At 35.9% G+C, this 21530-nt stretch overlaps 2 protein-coding genes across 2 annotated transcripts; both read right to left on the minus strand.

Moving 5' to 3' along the window:
* Positions 1-1804: 1804 nt before the first annotated feature.
* Positions 1805-13275, minus strand: LOC116710402 (solute carrier family 17 member 9-like). The gene is made up of 13 exons (XM_032549458.1): positions 12975-13275; positions 9222-9419; positions 8961-9100; positions 7866-7965; positions 7655-7779; positions 6711-6807; positions 6526-6622; positions 6355-6442; positions 6232-6266; positions 4929-5044; positions 3457-3512; positions 2478-2507; positions 1805-2397 (listed from the first exon to the last, which is right to left on the minus strand). Exons 1-13 carry the CDS (start codon positions 13088-13090, stop codon positions 2228-2230), a joined length of 1368 nt encoding a protein of 455 aa, XP_032405349.1. The 5' UTR covers positions 13091-13275; the 3' UTR covers positions 1805-2227.
* A 3299-nt stretch (positions 13276-16574) lies between these two features.
* Positions 16575-20404, minus strand: LOC116710477 (glucose-induced degradation protein 8-B homolog). The gene is made up of 5 exons (XM_032549589.1): positions 20224-20404; positions 19804-19931; positions 18538-18734; positions 18163-18360; positions 16575-17746 (listed from the first exon to the last, which is right to left on the minus strand). Exons 2-5 carry the CDS (start codon positions 19922-19924, stop codon positions 17573-17575), a joined length of 690 nt encoding a protein of 229 aa, XP_032405480.1. The 5' UTR covers positions 19925-19931; positions 20224-20404; the 3' UTR covers positions 16575-17572.
* Between the last annotated feature and the right edge of the window lie 1126 nt (positions 20405-21530).

The following is a 21530-nucleotide window of genomic DNA, read 5'->3' on the forward strand; positions in this document are numbered from 1 at the left end:
ATGAAAATTCTTATATTTTTATGTTTTTTGCAGAAAATTCCAAGATCCTTTTATTATTTATCATTCATATAGTTGTTGATGTAGCGTGTTAATATTTTACTTTTAGTTTATTTTTTTCGGTTGCAATGCGTATTAAGCAAATACATATGGGCCAGTTGATATATGAGTTATTATGCAGCCTTACAGCTGACACACAATCAGTGGATAAACAGGATATAGAGGTTGTTGAAATTAACGTTGACACAAAACCTCCAAAAATCCCAGGCAGAAAAAAAAAATCAAGCAATGCATGAAATAAAAGTTATTTCTAAGAATTGCTGAGTTTACTTCACTATAAAAACCTGGCAGTTAAACAAAAACAAGAATCATGTTCAGCTGAAGTTGTAAAACCTCAGGGGTTCGTGAAATAAATATCACTTTAATAAATCACAATGATATACCAAACTCATGTCATTAAATACAATGTAGCAGGGATTCAACACACAATTTGAGAAAGGAAAAAGAAAAGAAAAATTGTCTTAAACAGATAAATGTGTAAAACATCTGAGGGAAGATAAACAGATGTAAACATTGGTATTAATGAAGACAAGAGTTTACAGAAAACTTACTAAATGTGATAAGACTGGAAATTGTGAAGTTTTATGGAGAGTTTAATAAATAAATCCTGAAATATTCTTTCATTATTTTAAGTGTCTTCAGACATACCTGAGATGTTTCGACATCAGGTAGAATGCTGAAGATACTTAAAATAACTAACAAAAGAATATTTAAGACTTTATCACACACAGACACAATGAGTTTCATTGATAAAATCCTAATCCTGTTATGCGGTGAGGTTATTACAGGATTACAGGTTGTTGGTGCGTTCAGGTTTGGATGAGATCACTGGGTGAGTGTTATGATTAACAGGAAGAGGGTTTAAAGATAAAAGCTACTTATGTATAATACTTAAAAATACTAAACACAAAAAAATAAACAGCAAAAACTAAAGTGTAACTGAAATTAAATGCAAATCATCTGAAATGAATTAGCATATAATTAAATTATAATGTGGGTTTAAATGTAGGACATGAAGAACAGTGATGGTATGTAAATGTAGGTGAGGAGCTCATTAGTTGAGCAAAACGTCACAGGCAATACCCAAGGCACCCAACAGTCACATAAAACAGGGAGTGCTTCTTAAAGGGCCAGCAGCATCATGTTAAATCAACTTTTCCATCCTTTTATCCCTCATCAAAAACATACCTGGAGATTTTTTTTCAATTCATTCATGCGTAGAGAAATCCTTTAATCTCCATGGCAACCATTCAGCACCTAGCTCCGCCTTTGAGATGAAGCTCCTCCCCCACTCAGCTCCTTCAAACTAGCTAGCAGCAATTAGCAAACAATTAGTGAAACTGCACATGTGCTGAGCTCACTAGACCAGCTACGACTCAGTGCAGCGCTGGTAAAAACGTTACTGAGAGGTTAAGAGACGACGTGATGACTTCCTGAAGGCGGAGTTTCACAAAGAGCAGGAGTTCTTAAAGAGACAGAGGCCCAAGAGGAACTTTTATAGGTATTTTAGAAAAGATTCAGTCTCAAACTTGCACATATTTCAGCTAAAACTTTAAAATTCAGTTTGATCCCAGGCCCTGGTCTGTTTCAACTGTTTTAGTATTTCTACATTATTGATAATATTTGTTGTTTGTTGTAAAGTGTGCAGCTTGATCTCACCTCACCAGAGTGAATAAATAAACTTTAATAAAGTAACACAGACTGCTACAGGAGATAATTCCTGCCCACAGCCATCAGCAGCTATGACAACTCTTTGAAGAAACTTGATTTATACAAGTTACATTTAATTTCTCTTTGTGATTAATAAAGTTCCTTTTTTCTACAGAATTAAATATTTTCAGAAAATCTTTCCAGCTTGTGCTTTAATTTTGAAACAATGAACAACTTTAATATTAAAGTAAATGTTCTCTTGTGAAAATATAACTTTCTTAAATAAATTATATTTTTAATATTTGTACAAAGCAGCTTAATGTGTTGTTGGAAAAAAAATATTCAGAAAGTTTCTTCATTTCAGCATGTTTACAGACTTGATTGATGTTTTTCTCTGCAACAGGGAAAATATCCAGAGCTTTGATGAACACTAGTATTTTTCTACACAGTTCCCTGGCTTATCAAAATAATAATATAAAAAAAGAAATATAATAATCTAACTTAAATAACTGAGGATGATTTAATCCAGGATGAGATAGTCGTTCTCCTGCAGGTCGACATGTCGAGCGTCTCCGAAGACGAGGAAGACGCCGAGGCCGGTGACGTTTACCAAAGCGACGAGGGCGAAGACGACGGACCACGACAAGGTGACCTCGATCAGGTAACCCGAGAACGACACCAGAACCAGACCTGCTCGACACAGAGCAGGCAGAACTCAGAAACAAACATTCACGGCCAACATGTGGAAGAGTTCAGGTTTAAATACGCACCCATTAAGGCTCCCATCATGTTCATAAACCCTGAGGCACAGAGAGGGAAGAAGTCCAGTAAAAAGCTTTATTTACTTTATTCATTTAATTTCAAATGAACATGTAAACAAAAGGTTTTTAATGAAAAAGAGTAGTTGGAAGAAAAAAATTCTTATACAGTCTACCAGACATATAAGCTGCATTTCCATTACCAACATATGCAAAACTTTGATATTCTGCTAAAGTAAAAAAAAAAAAAAACGTTTTGCAATTGCAGTGTTTCCATTAAACAAGAAATGCAACTAAATTCACTCTTTAATACGATTGTTGACACAATAATTTATTAAAAAACATCCAGCGCCATCTTCCTCCAACCACTTCCTGCCATCGTCGTTTTTCCATCAACAGTAACATCCAGATGTTTATCATGTGACGCAACAAAAGGGTTTTTATTTTCACAAAACACACTAATTACAATACAATTTTAAAAAAGCTTCATCCTACCAACAAACCTTTAGAGTTTTTAGGAAATGGCCGTGATTTCATTAAGGCAATTTATGTCAAATTACGCAATTTTAAGGTACAAACAAAACAGATAAGCTAAGCCAAATTAATGAGCTAAGAAAGACAAGCTAAAATAAGTTAATATAAGCTAAGTAAATATAATATAAGTAAATATAAGCTAAGTTAATATAAGCTAAGTAAATATAAGCTAAGTAAATACAATATAAGTAAATATAAGCTAAGTTAATATAAGCTAAGTAAATATAATATAAGTAAATATAAGCTAAGTAAATATAAGCTAATTTAGCTAGATAAATAGAAATCATGCGTTGATGATAAAGCATTCTGAGTGAATATCCTTCATATTTCTTGATAGAATATTACATTTTATAATTGTCTTAAAAGTAAAAATAGATTTTCTCTTTTTGATATTTGTGTAACAATCTGCCTAAAGAAACCAACCAATAAACGAGAAGGTGTTAAAATGGAGCCTCACCATAGAGCGCTCCAGCGCATGATGGAGTGAGATCCTGCACATTCACAGACACACCACTGCAACACACGAAACAACGGCAAACATTAATAAAACTCAAAACAGTTATGCTTGAAAACATTGCACTTCCTGTTGTTATTTTGGATGGATGGATGGAATGAATTACAGACTCGAAGTCCAAATTACACAAAAACAATAAAAGAATAAAAATGTCTCCTAACCATTCAGGAGGAAATCATACCAATGTGTCCAAAGTACAGATGAGTATTTTACTGCACTATATTTAACGTTAGTCAACAGTAGGATAATTCTATTATTAAACTTGTTTAAACGACAAACATAAGCTTTCTTCAACCGGCCATCAAAGTGCTGACGCGAGCGGATACGAACAGTTCACTGGCACTGGTCCATCTGGGCTTATTTAACAAAAGTCTTAATGCATCATTATAAGCCACCTTCAATCTTTGAAGACTGGCTTTTTTAAAATTCAGTTCAGTTTCACTTCATCAGAACAGAATCCAAACTTACGGACAAGAATATTTATAACATTCGAACCTGACGGTAAATGTCCTCATCATCAGACAGACGGTCTGTCAACACATGAACAAGATATTTTACTTCACTTGAGACATTCAATAAAATCCTGGACAGCTTGAAATTTAGAAATACCCTATTTTGCGACAAATTAAAATGAGATTTTTTGATGGATTGAATCTAACACCATGTAGCAGCAGCTTCTGAAGACCAGCTGAACTTGGACTAAAAACCACTCGGTCATCAGCATACATTAAATGAGTAATAATTGTATCTCCAACCATGCAACCAGTTCTAAACAGGTTTAGCTGCTTAGAGAGATCATTCAGATAAAAGTTAAGTAACAAAGAGGATAAAATGCTTCCTTGTCTGACTCCATTGCTGATACAAAAGGATGCAGACACACAGTTGTCCCATTTGACCTGCATAGTTTAACAAACAGGACAGACATCTTACTGTATATTTGGGAACACCAGCCTGGCACAATTTTAAAAATAGTTTTCTATGATTTACACAATCAAAAGCCTTAGTAGCATCTAAAAAACACAGAAAAGACGTAGAATTTGTGCTATTATAATTATTCAGTAATTCTTTTAGGCCATATAAACACATATCAGTACCATGTTTGGACTTGAACCCAAATTGATTGTCTGTAGACATTACTATCTTTGCAAATTTTGGCAAAAGAATTAGTTCAACGATTTTAGACAAACTGTCTCCCCTATATAATTTCAGCTTGATAAAAACAGCAAAAAACAAAATCTTACAAAGTATTTTTAGTCCAGTTTCTAGTGCAAATGTCTTAATAGACCTGAAATAAGAGAAAACTAACTTACAAGTAACTTTTCAGTAAGATACATGAGCTTGTTTTGAGTCAAAAACTCCTTAAGATTGATTTTAAAAAGTGCTAGTTTCAGATGATTTCACTTTGTCCAACGTACCCTCCGGTGAAGGTGGTGAAACCGACGGCAGCAGAAATGAAGACGACAGCAGACGTGAAGGAGACGGATCCGGACAGGGGCAGAATAAACATGCTGGAGAGACCCATGGCACCAAACTGCAGGCACACAGACAGACTGATTATAAAAAGGCACAACGTTTATCACAGAAGTAACAATTATTTTAATAAAAGATTATTCTGACAATTAATCAGACAAAAAAATGGCACGTTCTCCAGAATTTAACCATTTAAACTTATTTTATACATCAGAAACACATGAAAATATTTAATTACTTTTGTAAATATGGTTTTTATTGTCCAAAATGCAACAACATTTCATTCCTTTAGTGAACTCTTGATTATTTGCAGCAAAGGAAGCATCAACATGTGAACAGCTCAGCTCTTTCTGCGCATCTGTTTATTTATTTGATTTTATTTACAGAAGTTGAACCAGGTTAAGCAAAAACTGCGATTTGAGGAGTTTTGGGTGAAACATATACAGACAGGTTTGGTTTTTTTCATCTTAAAAGCAAAAAACTTAAACAAATAAATAAATATTGGATCAATACCAGCATGATAAGTTTGATACTTTAGATTCCCTCTTCAAATTTTATTTTGTGTCATAGTTTCTCATCTATACCTCAAAAAAGATTTTGTTTTCATTCCCATTTCATTTATTAAGAAACAAATCCACACAAATTTGTTTTGCGTTTTTTCTTTCTTTTTATTGCATTAGTACGTTAACGTTAAAACATTAGTATTGTTGTTTCTAAATGAATATGAATTTGTTTTCTTTACATTATTTCAGTTCTGAAAGCACAACATCTTTTTCGTTATTTTGACCGTTTCTCATTTCCTGCTAATAAAGACAACATCTTTGCTTGGAATTTCAGAGACATGTTGTCAATAGTTCACAGAATAAAAGAACAATGTTCATTTTACTCATATATCTATAAAAAGTAAAATCAGAGAAACTGATCATTGTCTTAATTTTTTTCCAGAGCTTTAATTCGGAGGAAAAACCACAAAACAACCTAAAGGCCAGAAGTTTGATGATAAGTCAAACTTAAATAATAAAAATCGGTTTCGGCGATACTGGTCCTGTATTCACTTGGCATCGGATCAAAACCAAAATAAGCAGCATCACACACCTCTAAAATAAAATGAAATAAAATTAAATTTGATCTCTCCATTTTCTAATTCATTGTGGAACAAAATGCAAACCCATCCACCAGCCCTAAAAGATCTGAAACACGTTTCCGTTTAATAAAACATGAAAACATTGCAGTAATTTCTACACTTACTTGCATTATTTTTCTCACAGATACAACTCTGTATCCTGCAGAAAAAGAAAACAAAAACCTGTAAGTTTGATTTCCTCAAAAGACTGACAACTTTAGGATTCACCACACATTTTGCTTTCGTACCTTTTGCGATGAGAAAATCCGACACAAATCCTGCACCAAGACCTGATGGGATCGCTGTTAACCAGGGAACCACATTATACACCCAAGGCTGCAAAACACACCAGCAGATACTGAAATTAATCAAGAGCAGAGATCCATCTGATGCCTTCAGTGAAGTTGTGGAGGAGTTACGGTTGCGTGAGGAAACGATTCCTTGAAGAACATCGGCAGCCATGACAGCAGCGTGTAGGACGTGCTGCAGGTGCACATGTGAGCGAACACCATGGCCCTGAGAGAGAAAACGACCCACAGAGTGAAGAGAAAATACTCAAAAGGATTCAACCGTCAAGTAATTTAAAGTGATTTCAAAGCTGTACCAAACTGGAGGCTTTTTGAAAAGGTGCAGCCAACGTTTTCTGGACAAACTTGATTGAATTTCGCTCTTTTTTTCCATCTGCTTCACTGTGACGTCGCCTGAGAAACAACATTAAGTATCAGATTTAAACGAAGCAAAACAGACATTTAACAATTCAAACGACCTTTAGGAAAATATTCAGAAATGCTATGACAGAAAACTCAACATGTAACTTTATGTATTTTTGATACTTTATTTTGATTTATTGGTGTATTTTTGAAAAGCATTTTTTACTGATTTATTAATGTATCTGTTATTTTTCTTGGTTGTTTTTTATTTTGTCCTGTTTTATTTGATGTTTCTTTTATTTTTACTGTCATTTTGCATTTTCCTAATAATATTTTAGCAGTATTTATTCATCTTTTCATATTTCTTTTGAAAAGAAAGAAAGAAATAAGTATTGTTTTTTAGCTATCTAGTTGTTAATGATTGTTTTTACTACTTAGTTAGGATTTTTACTTTCTATTCTTGTTTTTTATACACTTTTTGCATTACCACTTATCCTGTAGTTCTTTCATTTCAGTTATTTTTAGTCATGCTATGGTAATTATTTTTAAGGATTTTAAACCTGCAGTGTTAGAAATGTGAACTTTTGCTCAAGTCCTTTTATTTGTTATGTACACAATTTAGCATTTTTATGTGTTACAGTACAATTTATTTTTCTCATTTCTGTCCCTTGACACTTTAAACATGGCAACCAAATTTATTTATATTAATGTAATAAGGTATTTATTGTTTCTGAAAACCTCCTCATGTTATCCTCTTTATATGTAAAATGTCCCCAATAAATTTCAGAAAATATAATGAACCAACATATAAACAGAACAATAACAAAATAATTAAGTAATTTTAAATATTGATGTCTAAAATATTTTTCACATCAAGATGTCCAGAAGCCAGATTTACCTCTTAATAAGTAATACTTCACTGTGATGGCCCAGAGTCCAGCCAGGACACCAGTGCAGTAGAACATGCTTTCCCAGCCGTACCTGTCCAGCATCACCGACCCCATTCCACCCGCCAACAACGTGCTGAAAGAAACAACGGAAATTATTGCTTATCAGTAGAAAATACATGTTCAGATGTAAAGTAATGTATACATGTGTGCAGAACATACCCAAGATGGCTGCCGCTGTGCATGGTGCTCATCAAGAACCCTCGCTCAGCCTCCACAACGCGCTGGGAGCACAAGCTGGCCAAAGACGGGAAGAACACACCTGCAAAGAACTAAGTGAACTCACTGCAAAAACTAAATCTTACCAAGTATTTCTGGTCTAATTTCTGGTGCACTTGAAATAAGACAAAACTAACTTAAAAGTACCTTTTCAGCATGATATAGGAGATTATTTTTAGTAAATAACAACTCCTTAATATGGATGGAAAAAGTACTAGTTCCACTTTTATATTATTCACTTTGCAGTGCTCCATCAGAGTTTTCCCTGAGCAGCTACACCCGTTTAGATGCTAAATCTGATTGTTACTAAATGGTTATTAGGCCTGTTTCATCACGTCAAGAGTACAACGGTGTATTAGGGCCATTGTAGAGAGAATGTCCCTAATACGCCGCCACAAAACTCAGAAATGCTGAAAATAATCTCAACATTTTTTTAGAAAAATCTCAGAAATTTGTGTTTGAAAAGATAACTTGCTGGGAAAAAAACTTTAAAAATGTTTAGATTAATTTCAGACATTTTTTTAGAAAAAAAAAAAAAAAATTCTGAATTTGAAACGCTAAAGAAACTTCATAATTTTGAGATTAATCTCAGAAATCTTCTAGAAAACGCAAGGAATTTTGTGCATCTGAAAAAACTCAGAAATTTTGAGATTAGTCAAATTTTGAAAAGTTAAAAACTAGCCAGGAAAAAACCTTAAATTCTTTTAGATTAATCTCAGAAATTGTTTAGGAAAAAAAAGAGATTTCTGAGTCTCAAAAGTCACTTTTTTTTATTGTTTTGGAGATTTTCTGAGTGTCAATAGTTGAATATTTTTGACTTTTCAAAATCAGAAAAGTGAAGTGAAGCCTCAGAAATTCCAAAAGCTCAAAATTAGATTTTTTTTTTGGTGGAAATCTATAATTGTTTCCCCTATACAATGGCCCTAATGTCGTAAAAGTGCCTGTACATGACTTTTGCACTGAATAATACCTAAACACATGAATTTTCATGCTTCTGTTGGTTCTTATTTGCTCAGAGAAACCGCTGTCTACACCAACCCTGGAGTAGACCCATGAGGATTCTGGCCACCGTCATCAGAGCCAGGGTGTGGGGGCCCAAATGGGCCAGCACCGGAGTCCCAGCGGTGATCAGAGCCCATGAGGCTGCAGAGATGAACAGGACGTGCTCTCCCCCGACTCTGCAGAGCAGCAAATAATACCAGAGGCAAATGCTGAAACTTTAAGCCTCACTTTAACATAAACAGACTGCGGACATTGTTGAAGTGAAGCCAGCCGTGTTTCTGTGAATGAATCGCTTACTTGTCGCTGGCATGTCCTCCCAGGATCTGGGTGAAACAGTATCCCCAGAAGAAGCCGCCCAGGACGAGACCCGAGTCGATTTTACTCCAGTGGAAAGTGGCGGCCATTGAGACGGCACAGACCGGCGTGGTCATCCGAGCGCAGTACAGCAGGCAGGTGCCCAGAAACAGCATCACCGTCCATTTTCTAGCCAGGGATCTGCAAACAACTGCAGCTTAATGACGTAATAAAATTAATTATTGAGTTAATTTAACGCAGATTGGTCTTTTTGACAAGCGGCCATTTTCTTACAAACTTAAGTTTTCTCTCAGGCCTAATACGACCGTTATATCAGCGGTCATAACATAATATGCTAACGCATATAATATGCTAACGCACATAATATGCTAACGCTGCTCTGTCGTACAGCACCTGAATTGAATGAGCGCTATTGAGGTGAAACTTATGGAGCTTTTTCAGTGTTTGTATTTCATAACAGAACCGAATAAAGCACATTTTGCATCCCACACCAGACTCAGGACCGTCTCTCCTTCTGCTATTTTTGTTTCTACATCAGCGACTCCGCTTAAAATGACCAGCGGCGCCCTCTGTCGGATGGCGGCGAAACTACAACACTGAAAGAACGTCTAATCGGACGTTATTAATTAATTAACTGGAACTCATTTTAATCTCCTAAAAAAAATTAACCCCTGCATTACATATAATTTACTCTTCACTCATACTTTTTTACATATCCTATTGCATGGAAATGTGGGGTTCCACACATATAATAATCAATATATTTAAAAAACGAGTCAGAAGTGAACAGACAAATCCACTGTTTATTAACTCTTCTATCATGAAATTTTATGACTTGATTCATTATAAAAAATAATGCAAATAATGTTTAGAGCAAAATTAGGTATTAGGTATATGAAACCAAATATGACTTGCAACATGTTTTTAACTGTATAAAAACAAAGTAAAAAAAACAAAGGAGAGTTGTCAGATTAAATTATAAAATTATTCAAGCATGGACTTACAAGCAAGTAGTTTATTGTAGGTTTTTAAAAAATTAAAATAATTTTTTTTGACTGTAAATAACTTTATATTGTTCCTATATCAGATTATGTTGTTTTGTGTTTCTGCTTAGTGATGCCTATAAGAAAATTATATGTTTTGGGTTTTTTGTATACATTACAATGATTATGGAGAGGTAGATTAGTTCAGTTTGATGTGTAGGACAGGCATAAATATAAAGCTTGTGCTTCTGCCTGTATGTTTTCAGTCAAACTATTTAAACTAGTGTTTTGAAATGTGGATGGCAAATTATTTGATGACTGACTGAATATGTAAGTAATAAATAAAAATCAACCAATATGCATCATAATTTTCACTGGCCTGGAAAATAAGGCCAGTGAAGCATGACTCATAAAACTAGCAGATAAATAAATAAATTCAGACAAAATGTGGAGTAAACCCTGGGAAAACACAGGACAGAGACCGTGCTCATTTTCTGGTAATCATAATTATTTTATTTAGCACGTTTAAGGTCTACTTACCAGCATTTAAAAAAAAACAAAACATAAACATGATTTAGGCACAAAAATCCAGAAAAAAATCAAATTCAAATTTGAACAATAAACATCCTGGAACTTGACACTAATAAGCAGGAAGACGGTGCTTCATGTTCGTCAGTATTTTGAATGAGATGCAAATATCTACAACTCTTACTGGTGAAGTCTCAGATGGAGCTCAGCATCACAGTCAGGGATCTCATTACTAACAAGAGCTGCCACTAATTATTATTTTAATAATCGATTATTCAAACAATTCCTTTGGCGTATATACACTTGATCATTTGTAGCAGCTAAAACAAATACTTCTAATCTCAACGTGAGAAAAGCTCCAGGCAAGTTTAAAGCTTTTTAAACAGCTCTCAGTCTTCCTAGGAGTTCACATCAAACCAAACAGGCCAAACCGTTTGGAGAAAACCAAACACAAACACCGCTGACAAACTGCCAAGCACGGCGGTAGAGGGATAATGGCCTGGGCTTTTTTGCAGCCATTGAGTCAACCATGAACTGCTCACTATGCCTGTTGTTCTTGATTCCACTGAATGTGTTTCAGCCGTCTGTTGAACAGCTGAAACTTGGCCAAAATTCAAAAATGCAACAGAATAATCATCCCAAACGGCAGCAAATCTGCAACGATTTTCACTTTATTTATAAACAAATCTCTGCGTTGGTGTTTCAGATGTTCAAATAATGCACAGCAGTGTGTGTCATTTACAACTTCTGCTGTAATCTATATTTTTTCTAAATAATGTGTAAATTTTCCCTGAAGTTAGATCTCACTAACCCTCAAGATGGATACATGAGACCAAAATAGGAATGTCTGGCCAAACAGCTTCGTGTTTAGAGCTTTTCAGAACAAAAACATCACCTGTAATTATATTATTTTCCATGTCTTTTTGGTCACTTGATTAGTTTAAATTGACAATATGGTTTACTTCAGGGTCGTGAGGAACTGCTGGAGATGTAAATAACCAGATTGATTTGATGATATCCTTATTTGTGAAACCCCAAGTATAAAACAAAAGTGTGTTAAATGTGAGAAAAGTCAGCTAAAATGTCGACTAAATCTTTTGCATTCAAATTTTACATTTGGAACCTCATGTGAGCGTTGTGTGTATTTTATTTAACCAAAAATGAACCAGATACAGACACACACCTGCAGTTTTTGTTAAAGTTTCATAAGTTTTATAATGAAAAGAAAATATTTTTGCCTGATCTTGTTATTTTGCAATTATATTATAAAAGTTATTGTCATTACAACCCTTGAAATTATTTTGTTTCTTCAGCCTGTTATAAAAAAGTAGGTATTAATTTTTCAAAGTCATATTTTCACCATGTTATTCCTACATTTATAAATGACAGCATTTCAAACTAAATATTTAACTCACTAACTAAGTATTTAGTTTGTGAAATATAATATAATTGTACTTTATATCCATTTTTGTAATTTGTCAAGGGACTGCAGATGTGAATTAGCTTTTGCTAAACAGTGTAGCATCAAAAGGTGAAATTTTTAAGATAAAGGTCATTACCAGCTATCAAAATTAAATATTTAGGTAGGAAGCTAAATATTTAGCTCCCAATTAAATACTTAAGTCTGAGCTAAATATGTAGCTTGAAAACAAATTAAACATTTATTTAGAAATTAAATATTTAGTTACAAAACTATTTAGCTTAGTTTGGAGCGCTGACATTTATAAATGTATGAATAAAATGGTGAAAAATATGACTTTGAGAAATGAATGCCAGCATTTTTATGACAGGTTAAATAAACCAAATTATTGCTGGTTTTTTTTTTTTTTTTTTTTTTTACAAACGATAGCGCAAACGTTTTTTTTTTCTACCAATACTTTTTTACTCTTACTCCCACCTCTGTCTGCGGCTGAAAGTTGGTTTTTTCCGTGATGCAAACTTTCAGTTTAACCCTCATAAAGTGGGTTATTGCCGCATTCTTGCTTGCTGCCGCTTCAACAGAAATGATTTCCTTATCCTCGGCTGTTTTTAATTAGGAGTTTTGAATTAAAAATTTCAAAATTGATCAGTTTCTTCCTTCACGTCAACGTGGCAATCTAAATATTTTTAGGAGGATCTTGAACTTTCAGAGCAAGTGGAGGCTTGTGAGATAAATGTGTTGCGCCACAGAGAAAAAACTTCTTCACTTTTATTAAACTTGATTCAACAAAGTTTTCAGCCTCACCTGGACCACAGGTTCTGGTTCTCCAACTCTCCCGCCTGCTCTTCGGGTCCATAAATGTTAAGATCCAGAGAAGCCTTTAAATCCCTGATCTGACCCGCGGTGTGGTTTTCAGCCATTCACCCAGCACCGGTATCTTCTCTCTGCTGCAGTCCAAGAAGCTCTTCCGTTCTGCCAGTTGGGCTTCCTCATATCCACCGACACAAACCAGTCGAACTAACCCGACTTGTTGACACTGGTGTCTGTCAGCTACTGGAAGCAGTTTCCATTCCTGACAGTAGATGTGTAAGGGCTGCTTTCACCGGGAGACACATTTGCATGTTGACTGTCTATATAAGGACAGAGGTGTGTCTTCTTGTTCATCTTCTACTTCCTTTTTTAAATCTTTATATCAGAACAGTGGATCTTGTCTTGTGGGTTTCTAGCACACTCACTTGATGATTTTCTGCTTACAGCCAATGACAGACAACATTTAAGACCAGAATTACAACTGACGAGTAAAATAACATTTTTACTAAAGAAATATTAGTCATTTTGCTACTTTTAATCTGACAAATGACTCTCATCTTTGAGCATATATTTTAATTTACTGATCATATGCTCCTCCTCCTTTGTATTATGTTCTTTTTTTAAAATGGGGGATAAAGGCTGCAGTTTTCCCACATCTTTTCCTTTCACTCAACTTTCTATTAACGTGCTTGAAAACAAGCAAGCAGCTTTTTTAGTTATGTGGCTGTATAAACAGGAAGTCAGTGACTGACTGCTTTGCAACTATTAAGTCAGCAGCATTTGCATGATTGTGTACTTCTGTGTTGAAAGTATTTCATAATACTGTAATTTTTTTTGAAAAGGTGAATTTTGTGTGAGCAAACATGAAAGGGGCTGGAAATCCTAAGACTTTTTTATCTTCTGTCTGCTCCTTTTTGAACAATATTGCATGTCAGTTGGCACAATTATTTGTCTTATTAATTTTTATCTGTTTCTACTTTTTGTCTGTTCGAAATAAATAAATGAACACATCATGGAAAATGTGGACAAACCCACTTGTTACACATATTTTAGCCCAGCTGTGATCCCAGTCCAGTTAATAATAGTTCTTTAAGATGTGCATTTACTTTTATGATTAGTTTATTTCTTTATCTTTTTATATTATGTATATACACATAACCTGCATCTTAACTCGAGTCGAGCAAATCTCAATCTCGTTGTAATCTGTTGACAATGACAATAAATCTTATCTTATATGACGGTTTTTATTTTTACTTGAGTAAAATTACAATGAAGTATTGTTACTCTTACTTGAGTATAGCTTTTGGGTACTTTACCCTCTTCTGGTCTCATGTAAGTCAACCATCTTGGCTGAAAACTCAGTCAAGGCCCCTTAAAATCTACGTGGGGAACCCCGTTTATGGTCACCATGGAAACCGCAGTCAAAACGTGATCGGTATCATAAACCGTTAGCCCTAGAACAGGGGTGTCAAACTCAATTTCACCAAGGGCCACTTCAGCATATTGGCCACCCTCAACGGGCCACATTGACGGTATAAATCAGGAATGCCCAAGTGCAGTCCTCCAGACTGCAACTTTTAGATGCATCCCTGCTAAAACATACCCCGGACAAAAAGTTGACTTCCCTCATTAGCAGCAACTCAGTTCTGTAGAGGCCTATGAATGAGTCAATGATCCAGGTGTGTTAGAGAAAGAACGCATCTAAAGTTGCAGAGTGATAGGTCTGGAAAACTAGACTTGGGCAACCCTAGCATAAATGTATGAAAATACAATGTTAAAAATAAATTAAACACCACCTCATATTGTTAAATAACTGATTTTATGTATTCAAGTTTTAAATATTACATTTGAGTTTGCATGGATGTAAAATTACTGCTCAGTTTAAAAGTCACATATTTTTAAAAATATGCTCAGTATTTTTAAACTGCTCAGCTAAACTTCGCTCTTTAGCTTGTCGATGTTTCAGTTTTATTCGCTGGGAAAATTAATCTTTGTCTGCGTTAAAGATAAGCAGACAAAGAATAAAAACAAGCTTTGATATTAACTCTCAACTTCATTCACAAAACTTTTTCGTTATTTATTACACAACAAACATGTATTTCACATAAGAACAAAACAATGAGGTGACGTTGCCTGTCCTTGAACACAACGCTGATCCCTCTTCACCCTGTCACCAACTCACACACATCCTCATTGTGTTGTGTTCTGTAAATAAACACAAAACAAAACACAAGCAAAATCAATAAACTATATGCATATTCCAGTATACTGAGTTTTGGTTTTACATTCATTCTATTTAAATTTAGTTTGTTCGTGCTTACCAATGTTTTCCCCTGGTCAGTTCGTCGATGTCTGGTTTTAGTTCTATTCTGTGGCAATCCGCAAAACGGCGTGTAGGTTTTCGTCAGTAATGCGCGATCTGTGCTTGGTCTTGTTTAAAGTCATTATTGAAAACATCTCTTTGCACAGATAGGTGCTTCCAAACGTGGACAAAACACGAGCTGCATGGAGTCGAAGCTGTGGCATCAAATCAGGGGGCAGGAGACGGTAAAAGTCCTCGATTGAAACATCACGGAACTTCGCTCTTTAGCTTGTTAGCTTGTCGATGTTTCAGTTTTACTCGCTGGGAAAATTAATAATCAGCTTGAGGTGACTCTGCTGCACTCTAGTGGCGAGAAGCCGTAATGTTGGCTGGTAACAATCGGAAGGCATTATGGGAGATGTAGTTTGTAGTCAATTCGTGCTCAAAACCTATTTTAAGTCAATCAATGGGGCTGTAAAACGGTGGTGGGGGGAGAGGGCCACATAAAATGACGTAGCGGGCCACATGTGGCCCGCGGGCCTTGAGTTTGACACATGTGCCCTAGAATCTGATTGCTTGGTTGGTGTTTTTTCACACCTTTTCCATTTAAATATAAACTGTTTGTTTTTGGTGAATACCAGGAACTGAAACGTGTCTTTTAATAAAGTTTCTCAGCACTGCAGTCGTTACATTACCAGAATTGTATCACTCTATGCACTTTGAAAGTTTCACTAGAAACTTCCTACTGGTGTAACACTGGTGTAATTCTGACTTAAAATTTGACTGCTCTTCTCATCAAAAATGGTAGATCTAACCTAAACTGGAGAACACAAACTTTCAGCATAGTTCTCAAATTATCTAAAGTAAATTTTAGTCACGGCCTTTCTAGAAGTAAAAATTTTACCTGCTTTATATTTTGCAAAACAATTTTTGAAGCATATTTGAGATCATAACAAACTGATACAGCAGGTATAAACAATAAGGAAACTCAGATGTACAACTGACTTTTTTTTAAGTTTCTTTGATTGTGTGGCTTCCCAATGTTGTGACGCCCTGGGCAAAAGCCATATAATGCGAATAAAAACATATATTTAGGCTTGCATGTATAATTTTAGTAATAAAATTAATGTGCCAAACAGTTTAATAAATTAAATAATTTGCTGGGTATTCATTTCACCCTGAAAAAAAATGCAACTGACCACAACTGTAAGAAAAATAATAAAAATGTGTGGAGATTCACAACCCGCCAAATAATATTCTTTTTTGACCATAAAAGAAATGGACAAACAACCTGTGGCAAGATATTTTCTTTAATATAAAATCTAATAAAATAAACAAGCACAGGTACCTTTTTCTTCACCGAAAAAAGTAAACACAGACATGCAGAAAAAGTGAAAAATCCTAACAGAAAAAAAAATGCACTCATAAAATCACATGTTAAGATTTAACTTTGCAGAATAAATTACCAAATAAAAGTCCAAGACAGTAAACAGATTTAGTCTGAAGAAGGTCTTGATTAAACAGACTTTTTAGCTATAAATATTGATCAAAGCAGCCCTTTCTCTGCTGCAGCGTATAAATCCTCCATCAGTCACTGGGATTTCCAAAACCAACATCAAAACCCTGAAATATAAAAACCAAATTTAATCTCATGGAGTATGTTGGGAGCACAGCAGCACTCAGAAAAGGCCAAGTAGACTCAACTCCGCCAAAACAAACCCTCTCTGATTTCAACCCGTCTCTGAACATGAGAAATAATTAATTTACAGAATAATTTACTGCAAATGTACATGTAATTTCACGGTTTGAAAAGTGTGTAGCTGATTTATAGCAAACTCTCACACACTGAGATAAATAAAACCATAAAATGTAGCATCAATTAAATCTATATTACAATAATAAAGTGTTGCTATCTGTTCATTTTTTAAAAATATTCACATTTTGTTAATGGATTCTTAAAACTAGCCACCTGCTCGAGCTGAACACTTTCATTCACACAATCAACCCTCCTCACTGCAAAATGACGCCTGTTCTGGAAATTCAACATCAAAGGGTTTCAACAGACAAAATATACAAAACAGCCATTTGAATTTTGTAAAACCCAGAAACTGTATTTGAACTGAATCATTTGTGTCATTTTGCAAATACAGCAACTACCGTTTGCACGATGAGTATAAATGACGTGAAAAAAAAAAAAAAAACCTGTACATAACATGTTACCCGGTTGTAACGCAGTCGCTGACGGATCATAAATTAAGTAGACGTGTAGGTGACGACCGTTTTTTTACGTTCACTTGGGGTCCTCAATGGCGCCGGTGCTGAGGTCCGTCATTTTAGGATATTTAACCTTCTTCTGGTCCAACTCGTTTTGAGCCCACAGCAGTAACTTCAGGAGTTTAGCCAGTTTAGGGGTCGACTCCCTATTTTCATAGTCCAGTACGGCTTGGTTCACTTCGCTCCACACCTGCGTGACAAAACAGAAAACCTTTGTTCGTTTAAAAAAAAAATAAAAAATTAAGAGACCATTTAAAATTTTTAGTTTATCTGATTTTACTTTCTATAGCTATATGTTTGAGTAAAATGAACATTGGTCTTTTATTCTATGAACTACTGACATGTCTCTGAAGTTCCAAGCAAAAATTTAGTATTTATTAGCAGAAATTGAGATGTGCTTTCAGACCTCAGTGCTTTCAGACCTCAAATAACACAAAGAAAACAAGTTCATATTCATTTAGAAACAGTAATGTTTTAACTCAGGAAGAGTTCAGAAATCAATATTTGGAGGAATAACCAGGAGGCTTTCAGTCTGGTTCGGTGCAGTTGACTCTTAAGCCCTACTTCTAAATACAATAGTTTACAACCAGACATAGTGAGGACGACCTTTTGCCGCTGCATCATGTTCAGCAGGTCTCCGAAGGGCGACTCCTCAGGGTTGTCGAAGGCCAGAAGGGCGAGCGTTCGCTCCATCTCTGTCAGACACTCTCGGCTCTCTTCCCCTTGTTCTGCGAGCTGCGTCTGAGCAAACTCCAGGGCCGACTCGGTCTCTCTTAGCCTGATTAGCTCAATCAAATGCTGCTGCTACAAGAAAGATAATAAAGGATGTAAAGTTAATGTGCAAGTAATATCTTGTTTTATCACATTATATAACGTTTCCACCCCCCAAAAAAAAACATTAGAACGAACTTTGGGAAATACCAGAGCTACATATTATGTTTACATCAACTGATGAGTGTAAATGGTCGGGTGCAACCGTACCTGCAGATGGAAATACAAGTATCGGTTTGTGTCCAGTAACTCTGGGTGTAGGCTGTTGATGAGCGCAATAGCTTCTTGGATCTGTCCCTTCAGGATCATCTCTCTAATCTTAATTCTTTCATCCAAGGAGTCCAAATCCACACTGGGCTCAATTCCTGACTCCATCCGAAACTTTTCCGCTGCCTCTTTGAAGCCCTCTTCATATATACACAGGACAGATGCAAATATGTTAATAAATAATACACTCCATTAACCAAAAATATCACGAGAAAGTTTATTACTTTAAGTTCAAAGAAATATCAAAACTTGTAATACCCACACAACATGGCATACTTAAATCGATGTGCTTATTTTTGCTAATTTTCATGATTATAGCTTACAGCTAATAAAACTAATATTCTTTTTCTAAAAAATTACAATATAGCATAAAAAACAAAAAACTAATTTTGGATATTTGACTTGACAGTTTTCCAGCCTACAGCCACTGACAACCTCCAAAAGGAGGGTAAGCCACAAACAAAACAAATGCTCAAGAAGCTGTCAATTCACGGAATGCTGTATCTAAGCTGAAAAGTTGAATGGAAGGAAAAAATGTTGTAGAAAAATGGTCCATGAGCTACTAAGCAAAGTCTATTCAAGAATTTGGGGGACATTCAATGTAGACACAACCTGGACATGGGACAAAACTGTCACTTTACTTGTGTTAGGCCGCTCCAGAGCCAGAGTGAGTAACTAATACCCTCCAAATTAACAGATATGAACATTTGACATCAGGGATGAAGGACAATAGACAATCTTGCGATGATAACAGTAAATATTGCACTGATGATATCAAAGGTGATATTTGCCAGATCTCTTCTTTCCTTTCTTTCTCATCAACTTGTGACCTTCAGCATTTTGGGCAACATAATTTGTGCCCAGTATAAGCATCTGCTGCCACGACACCCTGCCCATCTGACAAAATATTACTGCAAAAGCAGGCAAAATGCAAGTTCATAACCTGAAATGTGATAGAAAACAATTATTGCACTCTAAACAGTCCTTTGCAATACAAATATTGCGCTCATAGATATTACAATGATGACATATTCTCAATATAAAAGGTAGCGCTACTTGGCATTTACAGCTGCGAGTATACGTTTACATTTTTTAAGTGAATTACTAAAATAAATCAACTTTGGATCATATTCAGATTTTTTTTAGATGCACTGGGATAAGCTAAATATTCAGGTAACTGGGTTACTGTTTTCTAGAGAAATGTCTCACCTGTCACCAAGTAATTCATGATGAGCCTATTCATGTCCGCCCTCTGAATGTGAACATTGTTTAATTTGTCCATCCACTCCTCTTTTGTTATGTCCTCTGGCTTTTCAGCATAACTCATCATTGGGAACCTGGAGAAGAGGCGAAACATGAGCAAGACTGACACAGCTTGGTCAAACTGTGGATCTGCAAGAACTGCTGCGTATCAACAACTAATTAATTAGAAAATAAACACAGACAGACGAATCAAACATTACAGTCTGAAATGCTGCAGGCAAACAAAACAGTATCTACGCGACTCGAATCATGATTAAACCCCTGCAAGCGCCATCAAAAAAAAACCGGGGCGATCAAAACAAACCCGCTTCCTCCACAGCACTAGCCGGAACTAGTTAGCATACGGTACGCGTTTTCACAATTTACCGTCAAACTCAAGGTCCGCTGAGTTTACTTTCACTCTGGGAGAAAAAACAACTAATAAATCAACCAAGTGAAGTCGTCGCGATGCTTCTAGTAGAATAAAAAACAGTCAGACGCCTGTACAGAACCCAGCTCCGACCGCTACCTGACTAACGAGGCTAATTTGATAACCTCGCGATAGGTGTGTGAGAGAGCTGCGAAGCCTCCGATTGGTTGTGGCTGTGACGTCACGGTTGCTGAGGAACAACGAGGTTCGTCTCATAAGAGAACGTTTTACACAGCTTTTGTAGCCACTAATTGTATGCGTGTTTCATAGTACTACAAATAGTGTTTTCATATTTATTAATTGTTTTTGCACAATTTTATACACTTATAAATTTATTCAAATAAAAATTCAACTTTAAAAAAAGGGAAATTAGATGTAACTCATATTATCCGAGGTTGGTAGGAGAGTTGAATAGATTAGAAAGGAGGGTTGGAAGCAGGCCCAGCGGCATGGGTGGGCACTGGGGGGCCTTGCCTGCCACAGAGTCACCAATGCCCTTCTCCCCCTGGACCGGAAACTATTGCGTTCATTTTACCTCAGAGTAACATGAGAACTATTATTTCTATCTCGATTTGATACAGTAGGGGCTCCCGCACTTCCCGTATCACAGTATTTCTCAATTCCAGTCCTCACACACCCCCTGCCCTGCATGTTTTAGGTGTTTCCTTTCTGCCACACCTGGATTGTATCTGTGGGTGATTATCAGGCTTCTGCGGTCCTTGATGGTCATGCAGTCATTGGAACCAGCTGTTTTGGAATAGAGGCACATCTAAAACATGAGCAGGGGGCAGGGAGGCCTGCGGACTGGAATTGAGAAGCACTGCCGTATCAGTGCCTTCTGTCTCCCACACTTTTTTCAGTTGTTACAACTGCTTAATCCATTGTTAGCATGTTGTAACATGTTTTTCCGAGCCGCCTTTAAACGCAACAGGAGCGCTAAGATGCTCTCTCCGGTGTTTTACCTGTGCGGCAGCAACAGAGACGTGTTGTTGCTGCTGTGCATTGCGGCACGCTGGTGTGTGTTAGAATCATGGCAGCAAACCAGCAAAAGGCAAAGACTTTTGCACGTTTCCCCCCCAAGCTAACCAAGTGAATTGAGTAATGCTGTTGGATGCTAATGTTAGCTAAATGATGTTTAGCTAATGCAAATAAATCACATTAAGCTTGTTAACAAGAAGAGGCTAATATTGTTGTTATCTATCTTCAAATGTGGGTTGTGCTGATTGCATTTACTTGAATAACTTTTTTGGGAAAAAAGTAGTTT

The sequence above is a fragment of the Xiphophorus hellerii genome, chromosome 1 (assembly GCF_003331165.1).
Source record: "Xiphophorus hellerii strain 12219 chromosome 1, Xiphophorus_hellerii-4.1, whole genome shotgun sequence".
Classification (NCBI taxonomy): Eukaryota; Metazoa; Chordata; class Actinopteri; order Cyprinodontiformes; family Poeciliidae; genus Xiphophorus; species Xiphophorus hellerii.

What these genes read in the sequence shown, in the direction of transcription:
- LOC116710402 (XM_032549458.1), bottom strand. Translation starts at nt 13,090, where the DNA reads ATGGCTGAAAACCACACCGCGGGTCAGATCAGGGATTTAAAGGCTTCT. An exon ending in AACCAGAACCTGTGGTCCAG is followed by an intron (nt 9,420 to 12,974) that starts GTGAGGCTGAAA and finishes AGTTGTTTGCAG; the next exon opens with ATCCCTGGCTAGAAAATGGA. An exon ending in CCTCATGGGTCTACTCCAGG is followed by an intron (nt 7,966 to 8,960) that starts GTTGGTGTAGAC and finishes AGTTCTTTGCAG; the next exon opens with GTGTGTTCTTCCCGTCTTTG.
- LOC116710477 (XM_032549589.1), bottom strand. Translation starts at nt 19,924, where the DNA reads ATGATGAGTTATGCTGAAAAGCCAGAGGACATAACAAAAGAGGAGTGG. An exon ending in CATGAATTACTTGGTGACAG is followed by an intron (nt 18,735 to 19,803) that starts GTGAGACATTTC and finishes GTATATATGAAG; the next exon opens with AGGGCTTCAAAGAGGCAGCG. An exon ending in ACATGATGCAGCGGCAAAAG is followed by an intron (nt 17,747 to 18,162) that starts GTCGTCCTCACT and finishes TTTGTCACGCAG; the next exon opens with GTGTGGAGCGAAGTGAACCA.